This window comes from Anarhichas minor, unplaced genomic scaffold (genome assembly GCF_050575085.1).
Source record: "Anarhichas minor isolate MPS153535 unplaced genomic scaffold, ASM5057508v1 ptg000025l, whole genome shotgun sequence".
In the NCBI taxonomy this organism is placed as follows: Eukaryota; Metazoa; Chordata; class Actinopteri; order Perciformes; family Anarhichadidae; genus Anarhichas; species Anarhichas minor.
The window spans coordinates 6,018,927-6,042,587 of NW_027466471.1; the positions used below are offsets into that span (position 1 = coordinate 6,018,927).

The following is a 23,661-nucleotide window of genomic DNA, read 5'->3' on the forward strand; positions in this document are numbered from 1 at the left end:
CCAGGATGCCATGTTTTTATGGCTGTAACATTACGTCGACTATACTCACGTCTGGTGCTTCATATAGTTACTGCAGTAACTATATGAACTATATGGAAGTTGCCTCGGCATTGTTGCACCAACAGGGAGGTCTTGTTGCTAGGAAACATTTGAAACCTTTTGCACACGCATTTCATTGAGAAAACATGCATTAATCATCACTCCCGTCAATGAAAGAACAGATCTTTGTAATAGTAAAAACAACAACATACCTCTACTTCGTGAAAGTAATCACAGAGAAAACAGAATCCTTTCTGTGTCTGATCCCAGTTTTCAGGTGGCCTCAGGGAATGGGTGCATGTGTGTGCACAGGCATCATGCGTGTGAGTTGGGGGGGGGGGGGGTTCACACTGGAGAGCGCGTTGACTTTTTTTTTTGAGCAAGTATTAGAAAGATACTAAGTGCATGCACAATTAGGTCAGAAATAGCCACAAATCATCATCACTCGGAAAATATCCATCCCCACCAAAGCCCTCCTGCTCACACTGTAGATGTCTCTTTAAATGTACAGTATGCGTAAAGACAATTCATTCCAGATGTATGCAAATGGAGCAAAGGCTCTAGGAGAGCCAGAAGAAGTGTGGTTTCAATCAAGTCATTAGTGAAGCAAGACGAGCGTGTCTTTAGCTCCGTTATTGAGTTGTTATTATCAATGATGAAAGGAGGATCAATCTCTCTGTTTGAGGGCAAAATTACATGTGATTAATACCACTACCACATCGGTACTGATGTAAGCCTTAAAACCTGTCTCTTCTGATGTTTCCTCGAGCTTGGCAATTTCCTTTTTCGCTCGCGCCGACTGTCGCGCTCTCTCCCAATCTGTCTCACTCTCACACTACAGCTGTGATGTTTAATTAGGGTTATTAACAATCTGCCCTCAGCTGAAACCTTGTCTGCTGCAATCTAACTGTTTAACTACGTAGCCATGAAAACAGGACGCCAGAAACCAACGTGGACGCTGACATTTCTAACTGGGTTGTGTGTGTGTGTGTGTGTGTGTGTGTGTGTGTGTGTGTGTGTGTGTGTGTTTTTCTAGATGATCAAGGCTCGATCAATGAGAATTTCATTCTGATCCTGCAGGTTTTTCTTTCTCGTGCGAGGGTGTGGTGTAGGATAAAGTGAGAGAAGGCCTCCCATCTTTCCATCAGTTGCTCTTGCTCTCACTCTCTTTCTGTGCAGTAGAGTGAGTCTGCCAGCAACCTGCAGTATCACACCCCCACAGTGAGCCACAATGCAACCACGCAAATAACACACATCTACTCTCTCTCTCTCTCTCTCTCTCTCTCTCTCTCTCTCTCGTACTCTCAGATAGACACAAACCCTTCAAAAAATACGGAGAGCAGTCGCACTAGTTTGAACAGCGACTGTGGACGTGCATTGCCGATGTGAACGTGTGTGTGTGTGTAAAAGGCTAGTGGATTTAGCTGTGTTTAATTGTCAATTACATTTTCACCTGGAATCATTCTCAAAAGTCTCATGAACGCCATGAGCACATTTCTTCAAATTTGCCCACCTGGACTGAAGGTTCAACTGATTAGAGTTTGATGGTAAAAAGTCACTGTGACATCACAAAACACTTTTTGGGCCATACCTCAAGAATTCATTTGCTAATTATGACAATTTCTCACAAATGTCTGATGCGATAAAATGTTCAAGGGATGACATTTTGGACAGACATGGATGTAAACTGTAACTTGACTGGTCGGTGTTCATCCACACAGACCAGGGCAGAACCTTTGAGCCCTGTGTCTTCGCTGCCATTAGTGACAAACTGGGCTTGTACAACACCCCAAAAAAACATGACATACAATTTTCTATTATCAGAATTTATCAGTTGGCTCCTCTGGTGAGGAAAGGTGTCGGATTGTTGTTTTCAAAAAGCTGAAAGGGCTTGGTTTAACAACTGCATGGCTCAGAATACACAGCAAATAATGTAATAGTAAAGGCATTAGGGGTGGTTGTGGTTTGGTTGATATAGCAGAGGTAGGTAGAGCAGGCCGACTTACCAAAACACATCAACAACTTTTATCTTTTTTTTTTAAGGAGTGGAGTAATGTACCTGCTGTTTTTATAATTGTGATGATTTTCTGTATGTTCACGTTGCACAGGTGTTTGCACTGCGTTTATTCTCCATCACATGGTTCCATCCACCCTGGTGTCATTTTTTTTAACAACATTGTGCACTCCTTTTTGTGGTTTAAAAAAAAAAAAGAGAAGATGAGACATCCACTTGTTTATTTTTTTTGACAGTGCCTCTAGCAGCCATGTTCAAAAAGAAAATATAAAAAAAAACAGCAGGCCATAGTAGAAGCTTCTAAGTGTAGCCAGATTTGTGTGTATACTGCAGCAAAACATTTTATTCCCTGCCATGTTTATGATTCGTGTATGACGGCATTACATGTGTAAAATAATCAAAACTAGCCCGACTCATTTTTTGAAGAGGAATCAAAAAGTTTATTGCGGTTAGTCCCGGTGTTTTCTAAAATGTCCTGTTTTCCAAAATGCTATTATTTGCTGAAGTATTTTCATTTTCGTTGAGTTGTTTTCTGAAATGTTGACTTTTGCACCTCAGAGCAAACGGTACTTGGACTTAATGGATGCTTAAGTGTCAGCGTAAATAGGAACTAGGAAATGAGGAATATTTTTCAGGTGTTTTCGTCCAAGACATGGATGCCTATTATGTTCCGGTGTTTCGTGTTTACAGAATTTAAGGCTCTGTATTGGCATCAAGGGTGTTTGGAAAAGGGATGGACAAATTAGCTGTTACGGTTGTTAAGAGATCTGTGACCTTCCCTCCATCCTTGCGTAATACACATGGTTGTAGTGAAGTGGGATGGAAACTTTCATCCGAAACTTAAAGCTCGGGAGAGATATCATAGGTTATTTCAATCCTGTGTGATCCGACTGCGTTATCTTGTATAAAGTGTGTTTATAGGGTTCTTTTCAGCAGTCTCCTTCCTCATTAGACTTCATGCAAGAAAAGGTGGGGTGACACTTTTGAGTTGAAGTGTCAGTGCTGACTTCCTGATGCATGTGTGTCTGTGTGTATATGTGCGTGTGTGTAATTATGTTCTGGCTCTAAACCCCCCTCTCAGAGCCTCGCATTTGTCTGCATCAAGGAACCAATTGTTCCCATATTACTGAAGTCTGATCGGCTTCCCTCCGCAGGCTGCGTTTCATTTCCCTCTTAAATCCTCTGCCAAAGGTTTGAACCATTATGGACCTCATCAGTGTCGGATCAAAATTGTGAGATTCTTGTCTTAAAATCTGTCTCTTGTGTTTGAAATGCTGCACTAATCAAATTACGGAGGACAACGAGCGGTGGATCTTACTTCCAAGAAAACCCTCCTGGCCCAACAAGCTTGTATTTCTTAGCACGTACTTCCTGTTCTATCAAAAAAAAAAACACTCTGCAAATGACCTTCCACTGTCCACCTTAAGTGCCGTTTTCAGCAGCTCCTTTCAGCATTAAGCTCTAGAAATCCACTGTACGCAGCTTAATGGTGTCCAAAATAGTTTGTCTGCAAAACACCATCATAATATGAATGCGTTGCACCGCAGTGATCAGTTGACCAAGCTGAATTTGGCAGGCCTAAAAATTGTTTTTAAAACTTGTCAGTCACCACACTGCCTCAGGTCAGGCAGAGGAGAGGCGAGAATTAGTTTGGGATGAGTACGTATTTCATCACATCTCCTCCTGAACAGGTGCTGCGCTGTTCATAAGGACGCCCTGAGTGATATAAAGCTCTCGGGGCGTCAAGATCTTCAGTGGTGTTATTGTTCTTGCTGGAGCTGCTCCCATCTATATATGCTCCTCCTTTCATCAGCTACAGGTGCTGATGTGGAGTGGTGGCAGAGAGACACACACACACACACAGAAGAGAGCATAAAATAAACTTTAGCGTCAGGTAATGGGATTGCCAAGTAGTTTCATGTGTGTTTGTTGTGTTTGTCTGTGCCGAGTTTATGAGCACTGTATTTTACAGGATCAGATTAGGCACACTGACAATTCTCAAGAATATAGTAAAACAGATTTACGGCGTGTTTAGACCCTTCAGCTGTTGCACTGTGGGAGTCGTAGAGCAAACTCTCCAATCCAGCATCCATTGCATTATTGCTCCTGGCGATGGAGTGACTGTAAAGCAACAAATGTGTAAGATGGGAGGAAGAGCTTGATGATAGCTATATATTGCATGGGTGTATAAATGTTTTTTTTATTATGATTTATCGAGAGTAGGAGGACGGCAGCGAAAGTGAACAGAGGAGGAGGGGACTAATCTGTTTAATCTCCAGATAAATAGACATGTAATCCCTGATCAGAGTGTTCTGAGGCAGGCACAACAGTTATTAGTTTACATATATACAGTGTGTGTATGTGTGTTATAGATAGAGATGGCCTCATACTTTGTTATAAGAACTAAGAACTTCTTTGGAGGAAGTGAACAGCATGGAGGGCAATGAAGAAACAGCAGGATGTGGGATGTTGATTCAGTGATCGTCACATTAGCTGCTACATCATTAGTGGAGTTCTGTGGGTACATAAAGAACTGCTGCCGCCACTGTCAGATTAATGTTTTGTATCTCTTCACAATCACAAGTCTACAGGAAAATGAAATGTTCCTCTTGTTTTCTAATGCGAAGCTGTTTGTTTCCTGGAATTAAAGGATGGATATAATAGGGGTGGAATTACACAAAGAGGGAAAGGTAAACTCAAGTTAAAAGAGGAGCCAGGTCAAAACTGCCACATTTACTTTCACATCTCATGTATTTGTGTCTTGTTAGTTGATATACTAACTGAATATATTTGTGCTGGCTGTCCTAAAACAAGGCAAGGAAAATAAAGCATTTTAAAGGAAAGAATATTTTGCCATTTGGGGAAATATGCTTATTGCTCTCGTGCCAAGATTTAGATAAGCACATGGATTCGACCTTTAAAGCTCATTAACACCTTGTATCACCTTTGTTTAAACTGTACAATAACAGAAGAGGTAAATGTAAATTTGTACTTTAACGGAGGTTATGTGCTGCAGTGACTTCTTGGAGTCTTGTTGTCGTGGTGAGGTTAATGCTAAGCTTAGCTAACCGGCTGCTGTTCATAGCTTGATATTTACACATATGAACATTAGAGTGGTATCGATCTTCTCATCTAACTCTATGCAAGAGAGCGAATAACCGTATTTCCCAAAATGGCAAACTATTCCTTAAATCTTCCAAGAAACTTTTAAGAAGTGAAGGCCGACCGAAATCTCTTCACTTTACAGAGTTACTGTGTGTGTGGGAGCAGTGCTGTCATCCCCGTGAGGTCGCCTGGCAACCAAAGGAGACTCCAGGACGGCCTCATAAAACCGAAAAGTGATCGTTTTTACTCTTTGGCTTTTGTGTGGATTTAGCAAACAAGATATAACGTGCTGACTTAGCTTTAGAGGTGCTGGTAGGCACATTTTGGTACCTTTGGACAGAGCTGTTTCACCCTCTTTCCATTGCTCATGGAAGCCATGGTAATTGATTGCTGGTGGCCTAATATGTAGCTTTATCGATCTTATCTAAATCTCGGCAGAAATGCAAATAAGCATATTTTCTACGACGTTATTTGTTATGGCAGATATGATGGCTGACACCTGGCCACTTATTAAAAAAGATGGTGTGCAAGCAGCAGCCTACATTAAATAAGGTCAAATGTATATTATTTAAATGCACAAGGCTTTCATGACATAAGGGGTTTGTTTCTTTGCTCTTGTCCTTGGAGCTTTTTATGAAGCTAAATTCGGCACAAAAAAGGACATTATTGCCCCTGTGGGGGCACGACAGGTGCTGAGAAACGAGAGGAATGGGAGAGAGGCAGATCGAGTCTGATGCAGTAGACTGGTGGGTGGAAAAGTGAACCCACCCCCCTTCTATCCTATTTATCTCTCTAAAGCTTCCTCTCACAAATTAATTTGATTGTTTCAGTAACTGATTTAACTCTTATAATGGCCAGTAACGTATTTTACGCCCTATTCTGTACATGCTATCAATTTCAATCTGTCATCAAAGTCTGCAATATATCTTAGTTATTTTGAAAAACACCCAGTGTCAGAATAGTATTGTACGTACCTTTAACTACTCTGTTTGTGCCTCTGTTTTTTATTTAAAGTAGCCTGGTGTCCTCTTGTATATTGTGGCTTTTTCAGTAGAATATTTTCAGACTCTGTGCATATTTTTTTCCAAACCTAAATAATTGATATTTGTCGTGAATATGAAGCCAACAATAATATTTTTGAGGCATTGTTTCTCCGCGAGAATGCCAACAAGTGGTGGTTTGAGATTAGCTCTGTATTAATAACCGCTCACCATCCCTACATGTGGTTCTATTGTAGTATCTCATGTTCTGTTTTCTTCTATTCTTTTTAAGGGAAAAAGACCATGCTGTATATACTCCCCCACACACAAACACACGCATAAACAGGGTTTATCCAGTTTATGGATTATATCAGCTCCCTCTGAAGTCCCACTACACACACATGAATCTGGTCTCCTCTCTGCTGTATTTCTCTGTAATGGTAGTTATCACCCTGCGGGTCTTAGGATCAGTGTGAAGTCCCTGCCTCACCACAGCATTGCAAAGGTGGAGACGCATTATACATCAGCATCCAGTGGAGCCCATTCTATTAAAACGGCTTGTTAATGATCCCCCCCCCCTTCCTGCTTTGTAATTAACACGTATGGATCTATAGAATAGGATTCGACAAAAACTCATGTCACATGTAAAGTACATTGGGTTATTTGTATGAAACATTTCAATGAATTTGTTAACAGTTATTTTCACGCTTTTATTTAAATAACCATGCTAGCGGTTTGCATGTTTTAGCCCATTTACTGTTCCACAAATGATGTACACTTCATATGCATCTCGGTTAATCATTTGCAAACTGCCGTGAAATGTGGCTTAGAAGTGTGATTTTTGTCTTCTCCCTTCTGTTCTATTCAGCTCTTGGTTTCTATTCGTTAAAGTAAGATATGGTAATAGCAGATATTGGAAACTTGCTAAAGCTCTACAATCCATTACAATGAACATCGAGTTTGTAGTATTTTTGTCAAAGTTATAATTATGAGGGTATGGAGTGCTAACTTTTCAAATCCATTAACACACAATGAAAACAAAACATTGAAAACATTAAATTCAAACTCTATGTTCAATGTGATGAATGAACTTGTTTTCTTGTGAGAAAGTAACTGTTTAGTATGTGGTCAGTATGTCCAAATAACGCCTGTTTGGAAAGTTGCTGTGATCGTTTTCTGAGATGTGTGGGAGCAGCTGGCGGGGCGTTGAGCATTCTTTAGTCTGCTGGTACAATCATAATTAATGGTTTAGTGGGCAGTATGCAGTACACACAGATCTAGTATGTAGTATGTATACGGTAATATGCAGTACGTCAGTATGCGATTTCGAACACAGCATGTGCATGCTTTGCTTGACTGTCATATTCCTCATCAGTTAAAGGCAGGTTTGGTAATCTTCTTCAAAAACATTTTAGATATTTTTGTTGATATTCTCATTACATCTTGACAGCAATCAATATATGAAATGCTCTGCCAAAAAAAAAAAAGAAGAAAAAAATTCCGTATCTGTGGTGCAGCACTGTAATAAGCCCGCCCAATCATTTCATTCGGACCAAAATAATGATCATTTTGGGGGAGTGGCTTAGGAGGGAAGCCCGAATGGACGTGCTGTCAGTGTTGCCGACTTGGCGAATTACTCGCTTAATTTAGCAACTTTTGGGGCTAGTGCTGCTTGCTACTTTCATTGGAAGCGAGTTGGCAACACTGGGCTGGCTTTTTCGGTTGAATGATTTCTAAAATCTTGCTAGTTTCTCAAGATCACCAACCCCACCTTTGATTGGCATCCCAGCATAGCTCCAGCAGACGAGAGGTCAGCCAGAGTATTTGAGAACGCCTTTGAAAGTGTACAGGGTCTTTACAGAGACTGCTCTATGTAACTGTGCATTTTCTTCATTGTTATTCAGCCTTTCAGTACTCTGTGTATATTTAGTCCACTGGGGATAACACCTTTAACACTTTCAGCATCCACGCCTCTTTCTACCCATTGAAGTGAACAACAGCAAAGCAGTAACATGCCAGTCGCTATAAAAGGCTGAGAGTGAGATTCGAGGTCCATCTGTAGTACTGTACAACACAATTTGGGCTCTCAAAGGTGCAGATACCAAAGCAGACAGCAGTGCTGTGTCATTCGTTGCTATTCCAGTCTCCTAATCATCAGTGGATCCCGACATTCTGTCATCACTGCTTTTAAATTATTTATAACACATTAGTATTTCTGGATCCCCCAGCCATCGTTTGCTTGATGAATCTATCACCACCAAGTCCAGTTTCATCTTTGACTCTTTAATCTTTAATAAAGAAAAAGTATTTCATCAAAGCGCCGCCATGAATCGCAGAGTGCGTGTGGTAGGTTTTAATATCCTAACATTCAGTCTCTGTCGGGCAGTGAAAAGTAGTCTCACTCCTCACTTCTGTTCTCTCAACAGGCAGTTTTATATGACTGACCCAAAATTGCTTCTGAATAGGAAAATGTCCCTGCATTGTGCCCGTGTCTTGCTCAGTGGTGGTAAACACACTCCTTTGTGTCACACTCCTTTGTGTCACACTGTCAGTTTCAGTCTCATTTTCTGTAAAAGCTTTTCCTCAGATCAGGCAAAAAAAGGTGAGTGATAAATTGGTCGTCGGTGATGTGAAGAGAATAAAAGAGTCTCCGTTTCTTTGTTTCTTTTGCTTTTCCTCTCTGCCATTACTTGTTTAAATGAAATCTCTCACAGTACAGTGAAGGCCCTGAAGGGATGGAGGGTACAGTTGAGCTGATTTGAAGGGAGAGCAAGCCGGTAGTCCTGACCGGTACTGTAGAGTTGGGACGCTGCGTGTTCACAGCTCAGAGAGAGAAGGACCTCTTACTGCTTTTGCTGTGTTGCTCTTCGACTAACGATGACACAGTACAGTGTTACAATGTATTTCATTGCACTGCATTGTTAATGCTTTCAATGCCATGAGGTCCAGCGTGATGTAAAATCAGCTATAAAGGATGTGATACCATTAAACTTTAATGATTGCCTGGGGCCAATTGGGTCACCGCTGCACCAAATAGTAGGAGTATACAGCAGGGGTAAAACAGAATATATATACAAGTGGGATAAAAATATGAAGCTAATTTGACTCATTTAAACACTGAGAACTTTAAAGTTAAGCTGATGTATAATAAACGGGACATTGAAAGGGGATTTTTTTGTTTCACACATTCAGTGTCTCTCACCAAAACACAGTGTGCATCCGCGGAGTCGAACTAACCAGTGCAAATGTTTTATGAGGAAGGACTTGTATTTGAACTCTTTAAATATTTAAAATTGTGCATTGTTTAAATCCATGTTGACTAGCTTGCCGTCTTCTTCTTCACTGCCTTTGTGTGCACATTGCTACGCTCTTTTGCATCCTCCAACAGAACAAGGGCACTTAAAAAAAGCTCTATAGCTATAATAGTGCTCCACAGGACATAATGACAATATGCTTCACATAGAAAGATCTGACGTACAAAACATACGATCACATGATGCATTATCAGAGATTCAACCACTTTGATATTTGCTTCGTACTAACATGTACTGGTTCAGTAATATTAATGAAATATTACACTGCTAAGGTCAGTCTGCCTCCATAATGACTGCTTTTTCTATTGTTATTTTTATTAAGTAGATATATAAATAATACACTTAACATATATATGCAACTACAACAATTTCCCCCACCATTGAGCATGAAATAGCACTACAGTCGCTTTCATTATCATCCTCGTATATGTGATAATACTGACCGTGACATCTGTGTGATCAAAGCAATCATGTGAATCATGGCCTGATAAGATGATTGTGTGTATTCACTGTAATAGGGCAGATATATTGCAAACCCTGACATATAATGTGCACTGTAAACATCGATAACCATTAACGACATCACTTCTGTAATCTAAAATGTGCAGATAGCAAAGGCTCAGAATATCCATCTGGATCTCAGAATTTGCAAGATTGTTTCACTTTCACTACTTAATGCTGCCTCCTTCTCACGTCTAAAATTGCAGGATGGATCAATAAAAGCACTAAATGAAGAGAGCCAGCGCTAAAAAGCAGAAAATGGAAGTGCAATACACGGTGGACGCGTCAGATATTGCGTTGCCATGGAAATGTTATCTTGTTAGGCGGTGACACAATTTATGAAATATGTAAGAAATATTATGTAACTGCTCTCTCTCTCTTGTCCCTGCTCTGTCTCTCTCTTTCTCTCTGTCAAAGACTGTTAGAGCACAGATTATTGTTGATGTAATAAAATCCAGCCAGCCAGTGAATCGAAACGACAGTTATGGCAGGGCTTTGAGGATGGAGATGGAGGAAGGTCTCTGAGTGTGTGTGTGTGTGTGTGTGTGTGCGTGTGTGTGCGCGTGTGTTCCTATCAGTGACTCGGTGACACTCTCCCCAGCCTATCTCCACTGCAGGGGCTGAAGCTCGTCCATCCTCCTGCAGGGTAAACGTCTCTCCTCTGGACTCAGTTTGGTTCACCAAACCCTTACTGAGAGAGACACAAAGAGAGTATGAAGGGATGTGGGGATGGAGGAGGAGTGGGTGTGGGTTTTCGACAACAAGAGAAGTGAGGATGCTGGTCGAGCGGGGCAGAGGAGGCGGAGTGGGATGATGGGTGAAGTGCAAAGAGAGAGAGAGGGAATGGAGGAAGAGAGAGGTGGTTGGATGATGAGAAGAGAAGAGGAGGAGGAGAGAGAAAGTCCATGCAGAGCTCAGTCTTCTCTGACTAAGAATAGCAGCTCTTCTGGTAACCCAGTGCCCCAGGACATGACCGTTTGAATAAAAGCCTCTATCGCATCACATAATGCCCGGTGTGTGTGCTGTACTGTCGGTGTGTGGCGCTTGCATGTATTGGCGTGTGTCTTTGTGTAAACGTGGGGAAGTATTTTGAAGGCAGATGCTCGGGGAAATTCATCAGAGTAAACGAGACAGACAAGAAATGAGAGAGAGAGAGAGAGAGAGAGAGGGATGATGATGATAGACTGGTGGAGAAGGGAGGCACTCTGTGACCCCCCGTCCCTCCCATCCTGTCTCACTCTGTGCCTGTGTGCTCTGCCTGTTTCATGTAAGGTCTGTGGAACTTCATATGGGATGGATCTGGGCAAGGAAGGAGTGTGAAAAGCAATTGCAGTTGAAAGCCACGTTTCCATATGCGTCTCCCATATGTCGGATTAGCTGTGGCTCGCATCTCAAAGGGGCAACCAAAGCATCTTGTGCTGTAAAATGAGAATGTTGGCGTAACTGAGGGGTGGTGTTGTAGATTAGTTAGGGTGTTGGGGTCATAAATGTAAACAGCTCTTTTCTCTTCATCTCTCTCTCTTCAGCACTACTTCCTCATCGTGTTTGGTCACGATGGACAGAAGCCTCTGGAGCTGCGGACGGATGAGGAGAGTGAGTGCGATGAATGGGTGGAGGCCATCCAGCAGGCAAGGTACACACCTAGTATTGCATAAAGGATATTTGTGTGCTTTCCCCTCTCTGTGTTGTACAGCGGAAAATATGACATTAGACTGCATGACCACAGTTTGATGTGATGTGACAAAACAGTAAGATTAGAGAGCAATATTTTGGCCATACTGATGGTTTTTCATTTTAGAGCCTATTAAATTACAAACTGCAAAGATGATTGTGTTCCAAATAATTCTTCACTTTTTGCAACTTGTTTCAGTTTATTTCCATGTGGTGTCAAACTTGCAAAGATTAAAAAATGTGGACTTCCAGATTGGCGATGTAGGGTACAGAACCCAGGAAGAGGATGTCCCTTATTATTTTTCACACTGAAACAAAAAAATTGTAACCTACTTGTAAAATCCTTGGGATTAATCCCCTTGAACTTAGACAGAACTGCTGCATAAGCTTTGTTGAAACCAATAACCAGACCTAGCATAGTTAGCAAGCTAGCAAGTAAAGCTGCTGCTGCTCAGAACAACAATGACAGCGGGCCTCTTGATATCACCATCCCTGAAAAAGGTTCCATGATCCTGTTCATTTTAGAACTGGCCAATCATCAGGCTATTATGAAAGAACTTGGAGGTACTGACTAATCCCTCTTCACCCTCGGCTTCAAACCGCCCCAGTGCGTGCTGGAGGTCTTGTTAAAATGGAGTCAATAGAACCACATCATCTGCAAAGAGCAGGGACGCAATTCTGAGGTCCCCAAATCGCCCACTCTGCTCCCCCCAGCTGCAATTTGAGATCCTGTCCATGAAAATCACAAACAGAATCAGTGACAAGGGACAACCTTGTGTTTGACTTTTTACTTTGTATCAAGCATACGGACACAGCTCTCACTTTCCCCAACAGACCTCCCCATCGAACACTGTCGGAGTCCTTCTCCAAGTCCACAAAACACATGTAGACTGAATGGGCAACCTCCCATGACCCCTCAAACAGTCCTGCAAGGGTAAAGAGCTGGTCCACTGGTCCACGGTCAGGACGGAATCCGCATTGCTCCTCTTAGATCTGAGCTTCGACAATAAGTTGGAGCCTCCTCTCCAGCACCCAAGAATAAACTCCACCGGTGAGGCAGTGTAATAACTGCCACTCCACAGGCACTATCCCTAATCTCCACACAATAGTGAATAGGCGTGTCAGCCAAGACAGCCAAACAATGCCCAGAGCCTTCAGCATGTCAGGGTTAATCTCATCCACCCCTTGCACCTTGCCGCTTAGAACACATGCTATACGACTGGGGCATGGTTAAGGATCTATGGGGGAAAATAATATATATTTTTTAATTAACTGTTCAATGTGTCCCTGACCACTAAAATTAAAAGTCAAGTTGACATTTTGTCACCTGATTCATGTGAGTTCCTGGTCACTAGTTTGTCAATTCCTAGTCACGTGAGTCATTAGTCACTCGGTAGTGACCAGGCGGCAACGGATTGAAGCCAATACGGAAGTATCTTAAAACTTGCATTCTCTCTACTGACCAGCAGGGGGCGATTCCTCCGGATGCAAAAATAAGTCAGGTTGTATAGAATTCTATGAGAAAATGACTCTACTTCTCACTTGATTTATTCCCTCAGTAAACATTGAAAACATGAGTTTATTGTAACGGGTGTAGTTAGGACCCAGGAGCAGTACGACAACACCAGGACTGGTATGATTTGAGTTCTTTATTTGCAACACACGACAGGCAGAAGATTCTCTGGAAGAATCCGACAGGTTTCTCGTGGTCAAGGACAGAAGGGCTGAGTAAGTTACCAGGGCAGAGGCAAGGCGAGGTAGTCCAGGACAGGCAGGGTCGGCAACAGGGAATCAGTCCAAGGGTGAGTGCGGGAAAGTTGAGCATGAATGCAAAGAACGATCTGGCAGTGAGTGTGTCTGAGGCAGGGGTTTAAATAGTGAAGAGGCAGAGTGAGCAGGTGAGAGTAATGAGCTGATGAGGTGAGTGTGACTGGCAGGTGCCCTGAATGAACTAATTAGGTGAGTGAAAGGTGGATAGAAGTGACAGAGCTGTGACAGAACCCCCCCCTCAAGGGACGGCTCCGGAAGTCCAAAAAAAACAAAAAACAAAATGTCTCCCAAGGGAGGGTGGTGGGGGCCCGGAGGAGGGTCAAAACTCCTCCGAGGCCGCAGAGTCAGAATCCCCATCCGGGTGGGTGGAGGGGTTCAGGTGGTAGGGTTTCTTGGGCCCGGAGGGAGGTCTCTCATAGTCCGCACCGGGGACCTGCTGGGTGTTCCTGGCAGTCGTCTGGGTCCTAGACGGTTGTTCTGGGTGCTGCCTATGAAACCTGGCGATGAGTCGGGGGTCGCAGATGTTCCGAGCCGGAACCCATTGCCTCTCCTCCGGACCGTATCCCTCCCAGTCGACCAGGTACTGAAGGCCTCGCCCCCAGCGGCGGGAGCGCAGCAGGCGATGAACAGTGTAGACCGGACCTCCTTCAATGAGGCGAGGAGGCGGAGGAGGTGGAGCAGCCGGCACCAATGGACTCTCCAGGACCGGTTTGACCTTGGATACATGGAATGTGGGGTGGATGCGCATGGATTTGGGGAGCTTGAGCCTTACTGCCGCCGGGTTGATGATCCTCTCAATTTCGAACGGCCCGATGAACCTGGGGCCCAGCTTCTTAGACTCCACCCGCAAAGGTAGGTCCCGGGTTGACAACCACACCCTCTGACCCACCTGGTAGATAGGGGCTGGAGTGCGGTGTCGATTAGCCGCTGTAGCGTAGCGGTCCGCAGACCGGAGCAGGGTTGCTCGGGCCCTAGCCCAGGTCTGGCGGCAGCGGCAGATGAATGTCTGGACAGATGGGCAGGAAACTTCTCTTTCCAATGCAGGGAACAGAGGTGGCTGGAACCCATAAGCACACTGAAAGGGTGACAAGCCTGTGGCGGAGCTGGTCAGGGTGTTATGGGCGTACTCCACCCACATCAACTGGCGGGACCAGGAGGCAGGATTCCGGGAGACCATGCAGCGAAGGGCTGTTTCCATCTCCTGATTCTTCCTCTCCATCTGACCGTTGGACTGAGGGTGAAACCCCGAAGACAGACTGACAGTGGCCCCCAGCACAGTGCAGAATTCCCTCCAAAAGATGGAGGTGAACTGAGGACCTCGGTCGGAGACAACGTCGACTGGAATCCCATGCAGGCGGAAGATATGCAGACAGATGAGTTCAGCCGTCTCCTTAGCAGATGGGAGTTTGGGGAGAGGAATAAAATGGGCAAGCTTGCTGAATCTGTCGACCACTGTCAGAATGACGGTGTGGCCCTCAGATGATGGTAGTCCGGTGACAAAGTCCAGGGAGATGTGAGACCACGGACGATGAGGCACTGGGAGAGGCCGCAGGAGGCCGGCCGGAGCCTGGTGGGAAGGTTTATGTTGGTTACACACAGGACAGGCATTGACGAATTCCCTGGTGTCCTCATTGAGCGAGACCCACCAGAAGCGCTGCCGCAGGACGTCCTGGGTCCTCTGGATGCCCGGGTGGCAGGTAAGTGGAGAGGAGTGTGCCCACTGGAGGACGTCGGACCGAAGGGCCTGAGGGACAAACAGGCGGTTAGGAGGGCACGCGCTGGGACCGGCTTGACCCCTAGTCGCGGCCCTCACCGATTCCTCAATCTCCCAGGTGAGAACGCCTACTTGACAGGAGGCAGGGAGGATGGATGAGGAGCCAGAGGTGGATTCCTCCTCCCCCTGGAACTGACGGGAAAGGGCATCAGGCTTGACATTGCGGGAACCGGGGCGATAGGAGAGCGTGAAGTGGAACCGGGTGAAGAATAACGACCACCTGGCCTGTCGGGAATTGAGTCTCTTGGCTGTGCGGATGTACTCAAGGTTCTTATGGTCAGTCCAAACCAGGAATGGGAGCTTGGTACCCTCCAACCAGTGCCGCCACTCCTCCAGGGCCAGCTTCACTGCTAGTAGTTCTCGGTTACCAATGTCATAGTTTCTCTCGGCGGGGGAAAGCCGTCGCGAGAAAAAGGCGCAGGGATGGAGCTTTTCGTCAGTGGCCGAGCGCTGGGACAGGACACCCCCAACCCCTATGTCGGAGGCATCCACCTCCACCACAAACTGTCTGTCTGGATCCGGGACTCGGAGGATGGGTGCAGAAGTGAACCTGGATTTCAGGTTCTGGAAAGTCTCTTCAGCTGCAGAAGTCCAACGGAAAGGAGTCTTGGAGGAGGTGAGGGCGGTGAGTGGGGAAGCAACCACGCTGTAATTCCTGATGAACCTCCGATAGAAATTGGCGAACCCCAGGAAACTTTGAAGTTGCTTGCGGGAGCTCGGGACAGGCCAGGTAGTGACAGCGGCAACCTTAGCGGGGTCCATCTGGATGCTGCCCTGGGAGACGATATAACCCAGGAATGAGACCGTGGGAACATGAAACTCGCACTTCTCCGCTTTCACAAACAGGGAGTTCTCCAGTAGGCGTTGAAGCACGGACTGGACGTGGTGCACATGTTCCTCTTGGTTCTTGGAGAAGATCAGGATGTCGTCGAGGTAGACGAATACGTGCCGGTCCAACATGTCTCGGAGCACGTCGTTAACCAGGGCCTGGAAGACGGCGGGGGCGTTGGTTAAGCCGAAGGGCATCACAAGGTACTCGTAATGTCCTTTAGGTGTATTGAATGCAGTCTTCCACTCATCCCCTTCTCTGATCCGGACCAGGTGATAGGCGTTGCGGAGGTCAAGCTTGGAGAAGATGGTGGCTCCTTGAAGTAGCTCGAAGGCCGTTGCGATGAGTGGCAAGGGGTACCGGTTCTTAATCGTGATTTCATTTAAGCCCCGGTAGTCGATGCAGGGTCTGAGAGTCTTGTCCTTCTTCTCCACAAAGAAAAATCCAGCCCCTGCAGGAGAGGACGAGGGGCGTATGATACCGGAAGCCAGGGAGTCGTTAATATAATTGTCCATCGCTTCTCTTTCAGGAGCAGACAGGGAATACAGGCGCCCCTTAGGTGGGAACATACCAGGATGGAGGTCGATGGCACAATCATACGGACGGTGGGGAGGCAGAGACATGGCCTTGGACTTGTTGAACACCTCCCTAAAGTCCAAGTATTCCACAGGAACCCCCGTAAGTTCAGGGGTGGAATTGGTGAGCGCGGCACCTCATGGAACAGCAGCTTGCTTCAGGCAGACTAGATGACAGGACTGGCTCCAACCCCGAAAAGCCCCCGTAGTCCAGTCGATGTGTGGATTATGTCGACGCAGCCAGGGGTATCCCAGAATGAGGGGGATGCGAGGGGTTTGCAAGATGTGGAAGCTGATGGTCTCATGATGGTTGCCAGACAGCAGCATGTGTACCGGAACGGTTTGATGAGTCACTGTGCCCAGAAGATGACCGTCCAGGGCGCTGGCTGGAACAGCCTGGGGAAGAGGTATCCGGTCGATCCCCAACTGTGTACAGAGGTCCTCGTCCATAATAGATGCGTCTGCTCCAGAATCCAGGAAAGTGGAAATAGTATGGGAGCCCCCGTTTAACAGTAGTTGGGCGTGGAAAAGTGGCCGTTGACAGGCGGAGGATTGGGAAACTGCTCGGCTCACCAGTACTTCCTTCTTTACTGGCGAGCCCGGGCTGTTAACGGGCAATTGTGAGCACACATGACCCGCCTGGCTTGACTGTTCCCGGCGCCTTGTCAGCCGCCTGACCTGGATGCGGCGATCCACTCTGGAGGTTGCCTCGATAAGTCCGTCCAGGGATGTGGGTAGCTCGAACGCGATGAGTTCATCCTTGACGTAATCCGCTAACCCGAGAAGATACGCGTCACACTGGGCGTCCATGTTCCAAGAGCTTAATCGTGCCTGAGTCCGGAAATCAATGGCGTAGTCCGTGACCGATCGGTGGCCCTGCTGGAGCCCCATTAGCCCTCCGGTGACGTCCGGTCCTCTGGACACCAGTCCGAAAACCTTGCGTAGTTCGGCGGAGAAGGACTGGAAGGAAGCACAGGCAGGAGTCCGACGATCCCATTCCGCTGTTCCCCACAGACGAGCTCTCCCAGTCAGGTGGTTGATGGTAAACGCCACCCTGGCGTCCTCTGACGCGAAGGTGCGGGGCTGCAACGCAAACAGGATGGAACAGTTCGTCAGGAATGCGTTGCAACCCTCAGGATCCCCAGCGTAACGTTCGGGCTCCCCCACCCGGGGCTCTGAGACCGCCGTGGTTACTGCTGGATCCATTCCCGAGTGAACCGGAGCAAGTGGCGGCGACGCCGTCGCGTTGGTCGGAACTGCGACTGCCGTGAGTTGTCGTACCTGGTCAATCAACGTGAGGAGCATCTGGTTCTGATTCGCCAGGTTGTGGTGAACCTCGGCGGTGTTGGTGACCACCATGGTCTCGGTTCGTTGCATCGTCTCCTCGATCGCCTCGAGCCGGGTCCATGCCGTGGTGCCGTCTGCTGGATCCATGATGTGGCCAGATCGTACTGTAACGGGTGTAGTTAGGACCCAGGAGCAGTACGACAACACCAGGACTGGTATGATTTGAGTTCTTTATTTGCAACACACGACAGGCAGAAGATTCTCTGGAAGAATCCGACAGGTTTCTCGTGGTCAAGGACAGAAGGGCTGAGTAAGTTACCAGGGCAGAGGCAAGGCGAGGTAGTCCAGGACAGGCAGGGTCGGCAACAGGGAATCAGTCCAAGGGTGAGTGCGGGAAAGTTGAGCATGAATGCAAAGAACGATCTGGCAGTGAGTGTGTCTGAGGCAGGGGTTTAAATAGTGAAGAGGCAGAGTGAGCAGGTGAGAGTAATGAGCTGATGAGGTGAGTGTGACTGGCAGGTGCCCTGAATGAACTAATTAGGTGAGTGAAAGGTGGATAGAAGTGACAGAGCTGTGACATTTATGGTCTAAATCGCTAGTTTCAAGTCTTCTTCAATACAGCATGACGTTCATTTAGTATATTATGATCCATTTAGAGTCAAATAGACCATAAAGCAGACTATGCTTTGGGGAGGGCTTACTGTGATTGACAGGTCTCTACCAGAGACGTATACGGCGTTCACTCCTCTTCATTCCAAATATGATAACTTCCGTTCATTGGTTGCGAAAAAACAACATGGCGACGGCCGTAATTCAATATGGCGACAGCGAAATCGCTTCAAAACAGCAGTCCACAAACCAATGGGCGACATCACGATGACTACGTCCACTTCTTATACACAGTCAATGGTAGTGATGTGAGTTGTCAGGCAGTGAAGTTATCGTCTGTTGCCCAATTCTAACTTCCTGTGAAGATGGAAGTTTATTTTGAAAAGACACTATCCATGTAACAAGCGTATATTGACACGCCGACACTGACACCTTCAAAACGGATGCTCGAGGGGTAGGTAGAGCATCATAGTTTGAAGGTTTGCATTATTTGACATTGGTGTGAGAAGGAGTTGCCCAAGACGCATGGTAATGTCAGGTGTAAACAGTGATAGTCTCAAGTAACTCCCAGCATAGCTCTGTTCAACCCTGAGCATGAGTCTAATCAGCCAGAAAAACACATGTGGAGGTGTGCAGGAATTAAAGTGAAGAGGCTTTTCTTTGGCAGAGGATATTTTGAAGTGTCACAGTAGGAGCTTGTTAAACTAATTAAGCACAAACAAATTAAGTTCAGAAAAACATTCTTAGTTTAGTTATTATTGTATGATTTTGAATCTGCCTTATCGGGACTGTGTGTTTTGTGACTTGATCAGATTTGATTTAGGGTGCTGGCAACGTAACCAGACAATCCCAAAACTGGCATCAGGATTTGATTTAAACTTTGTCAAACACATATAGGTGCACTGAAATATGTGACGACATACTTCAGTAACTTTAGCAGGCAATGTTGTGTTCAATAAGGACCCCATCGCCACAGTGAGAAGTTGGTCGAGAAAAATAGGTTTACGGTGCTTTTAAGATTCATAAAGTTTACACAAGATGATCATTTGGATAAATCCTCCCCACATTAATTTTAATACACTTTCAAAAAGGCTCAAATGTTTTTGTTATTCCTTACTTTTCTGTCATAACAGAAACACAATGGGACACAACACAATAAGGGACAGAAGCAGGAAATATGAATCATTTTGTGTATGATATGTGCTTCATACAACTGTTTACTATTTGTGGACTTCTCTTTGTTTTCAGTTACTCTGACATCATCATTGAACGAGAGGTGCTGATGCAGAAATACATCCACCTTGTACAGATAGTGGAGACTGAGAAGGTGGCCGCCAATCAGCTGCGCACCCAGCTTGAAGATCAGGGCACAGAAATCGAGAGGCTCAAAGCAGAGGTACAGCACACAAACACACACCTACACACCTAAAAGGTGTCCATTCAGTAATTGACTGTTCCATCTGGGATTTAAATTGCATACCCTCAGGACACAATGCATGTGTAAACTAAGCAGGATGCACAGCACAACAGACAGTGCATGTGTGCAGCTCGCATAGCACAGAAGACCAGCAAGTGTTGAGCATTGTATGTATGTATATGTGTATATATATATATATATATATATATCCCTATGGGTATGCAGTGTGTGTGTCTTCTCACAGCTGCGTTTATTGCAGCAGAGGAGTGGGTGTGAACAGTGCTCTGAGCGTAGGAGGAGAAGCCCACAGCTCAATAAAGACAGCCCATCAGCTTCCTTACAAATCAGCTGCCAAAAACCGTTACGCTTATCGTACGCAACACCTTTCTGTTCTGCCGTCACAGGACGATAAATCAGATGAGCGCGCTGACACAGAAAACACAACTGACCTCTACAACGTTGTTAATCAGAACTAATTACAATTCTCTCTCACACATACAAACGACAGCAGGTAATTATTGGTTTATGGTAATTAGATCAATAGCTCTAAGCGTTTCTGAAGTAAACAATAAATGAGCCTACGTTGGATCCTGACATCACTGTATTCGCACATTTACATCATCTATCCATCTATCCATCCATCCCTCCATCTTTCCATCTGTCCATCCCGCCATCTATCCATCATCCCTCCATCCCTCCATCTTTCCATCCATCTTTCCATCTGTCTATCCATCATCCATCCATCCCTCCATCTATCCATCCATCCCTCCATCTTTCCATCCCTCCATCCATCTTTCCATCTGTCCATCCCTCCATCTATCCATCATCCATCCATCTATCCATCCCTCCATCTATCCATCTATCCATCCCTCCATCCATCTTTCCATCCCTCCATCTATCCATCCATCCATCTATCCATGCCTCCATCTATCCATCTTTCCATCCCTCCATCTATCCATCCATCCATCCATCCATCTATCCATCCCTCCATCTATCCTTCCATCTTTCCATCTCTCTCTCCATCCATCCAGTGATCCTTTTGGTGATTTTTGTGAAAGTTTTTGGGCAGGAACTTAATATTTTGGCACTACGCAGTATTGTGTTGAATTGTATACTTGCCCCCACTTGCTGTGTTGCTTGGTCATCTGACCGGTGACTGTGGCTCAGTGGAGAGCAGAACCGTCCTTCAATCACAGGAACGGTGGTTTGATCCCCTGCTAGTCGCATGACCCTTAACCCCAAAATTGCTCCCGCAGCTGTGCCTACAGTGTATGAATGTGATAGAATCGCTTTGGATAAAAGCGTCTGCTAAATGACTGTAATGTAATGACCGGCTTTGCATGAACAAAAAGACTGTCTCTGTAATACTACAAATTGCATGGCATTGATTAGTTGAAGGTTTATCAACTGAAACAAATTAAATAGTACTTTATCGGGAACTTTAAAGTAAAATAAAGCGTTATCAATGTCTTTTTATTTAATTGCTAATTTCCTGTGATTTTACAGATCATTAAGTGTCTCAGATAAGAAGCGTTCTTTTATGTGCCACATAGATGGCCAAAGGGCTCTGCAGAGTTATTCTTAATGTACAGGTGCTTGATTGAAAATAAATTCTGGTCTGAGCAGCAGTTTGCCCCTGAGGGAAGCTGTTTGCTCGTTGGGCCAGCTGCTGACATCTCCGTAAATCACAGCTCCACCGCCATTTCCAATTCCAGCTTGGCTTATCTGTGTCAAAAATGGCTTGTATAAATACGTACTTACTTGTAGCGACTATTTCTGTGCACGGGAAGAAATAACACTATGTTTAATGGATTAGCCTGTTACTCTGCTTTTAGTTCTCCCTCAGAGCAACAAGTGTGGATGCTTCTCAGAGCAACAAGTGTGGATGCTTCTCAGAGCTACACACTGTGATTATGCCTCATTGGCGGGATATGGAGAGCCATGTTGATTATGAAAATGCTAACGAAGTAACGTTTTTTTATTCGGAAACATCTGCCTGTGTAATTGAGCTGCTCATGAAAAAAGGGTTACACTTTGAGAGCCGGTATGCAGTTGGTGATCCGTCTCATTAAAACACACTCTTGTTTGTTTGTTTATGTGTGTGTTGCTCTGTGCTTATGAATAATTAAACCAACTAGCCACTGTAACTGTCAACAGTTGGCAGACTGGCTCCTCTCCGCTGCCATTAGCATGAGAACGCTGGTGGACGAGAAAATGAGGATGAAAGTGTGTGGCTGGAGATGGCTTTGGTGATAAACTCATGTCATCAATAAAAACAAAGAGGTGAAAGTAATATAGTACAAGAGACTCAACCTCTGCTGGGTTCATTTCCCCACTGAAGATAGCGTTGCCAAGAAAAACCTTTTACCAGCTGTGTAAAGTTTGAAGTTAGTCATCACTGTTATTTAAAGAGAAGCGCTGCTATTTATTATTAGGTTTACTATGTGAAATGAGATTTTTCTTTTCTTTTCCACAGCTTAATAACATTTTGAGTTTGGCATCTTCCTGGTGTATTTCCTTTGCGATGTGTCACGTGTTTGGCTGGCTTTTTTTCACCTGCAGCGAGTAAATGTCACACGTCTAAAGGGAAATTTTACTCTGCGGTCTGAAGAGAGTATTTTATGGCTGTAAACATGATAAAAGAACTATTAGATAGAATTGCTCTTTAAAAGAGTTTCCATAGATTGTTTTGTGCTAGAAATATATTCATCCTGCAGAACTAGGATTGACGTCAGTAGCTGCCGTGCCCCACAATTCACTTCAGCTAATCAGGCACATCAAAGTCTTAATTTGCTTACTGTCACCAGCTGATAGCAGCCCTCCCTCTCCTCTGTTATTCTCTCGCTCTGAATGAAGGCACCGAATTGTCAAAGATGAAGAAGCCTGATGTCTGTCTGGTGCAAACACATCAACAGTTCACTGTGCACACATGACTATCACATAGACAACATTCAACCAAATTACTCCTAATCCCTTTTGGAAAATAACATCCTCATGAATTAAATCGTATCACTTCCTACCATACCTCAGAAGCTCATTGTTTCTATTTTACGTGATTTTACTGTTGTTTAATGTGTCTTTTGTCCAGCTATTTCGTCACCCACATAATGCTCATTTTTGTTTGTGACAAAATTTCTCCTAACAGATTATAGCTCTGAACAAAACTAAAGAGCGAATGCGGCCTTACCATGTCAACCATGAAAATGAAGACCCGGATATCAAAAAGATCAAAAAGGTACAGTTTTATTTTGTGTTTTTCTCTTTCCCGGTGTCTTACCTGGGATTTCTTGCAAGTGTTGTGCGCGAGCATGTTGCATGCACAGTATGTGTGCTCCATGTGCTCGATTGTGTCTAAGCTACCTCGTTCGTACGTCTTCAGGTGCAGAGCTTTATGCGAGGCTGGCTCTGTCGGAGGAAGTGGAAGATCATCGTTCAGGACTACATCTGCTCTCCTCACGCTGAGAGCATGAGGAAGAGAAACCAGATCGTCTTCAACATGGTGGAGGCAGAAACAGAGTATGTCAATACGTCATGGAGTAGCAGCACACACTCATTATTGTCAAGCTTTGCAGCACATGTCATAACAGACATTCCCATCCCATATTTCACCTTTCAATGGTTTCTCAATAGAATTTTCCAAAACGGTTTTATATCATGATATATATTGATAGTTGATATCAAATTATATACTCTAAGATAGAATATTTTACTCATATCTGCCTCCAGTACATGAATTCAAATGAACTCAATCATGGTTAGAGAAAAAAAAAAAAAAC

At 44.9% G+C, this 23,661-nt stretch overlaps 1 protein-coding gene across 1 annotated transcript in view; it reads left to right on the forward strand.

Moving 5' to 3' along the window:
- The window catches only part of rasgrf2b (Ras protein-specific guanine nucleotide-releasing factor 2b), a 45,743-nt gene that overhangs the window by 1,269 nt on the left and 20,813 nt on the right, over positions 1-23,661 (forward strand). The window contains exons 2-5 of the mRNA XM_076099503.1: positions 11,480-11,586; positions 19,717-19,864; positions 23,031-23,120; positions 23,265-23,401. Coding sequence (XP_075955618.1) covers positions 11,480-11,586; positions 19,717-19,864; positions 23,031-23,120; positions 23,265-23,401 — 482 coding nt within the window. The remainder of the gene's footprint in view (positions 1-11,479; positions 11,587-19,716; positions 19,865-23,030; positions 23,121-23,264; positions 23,402-23,661) is intronic.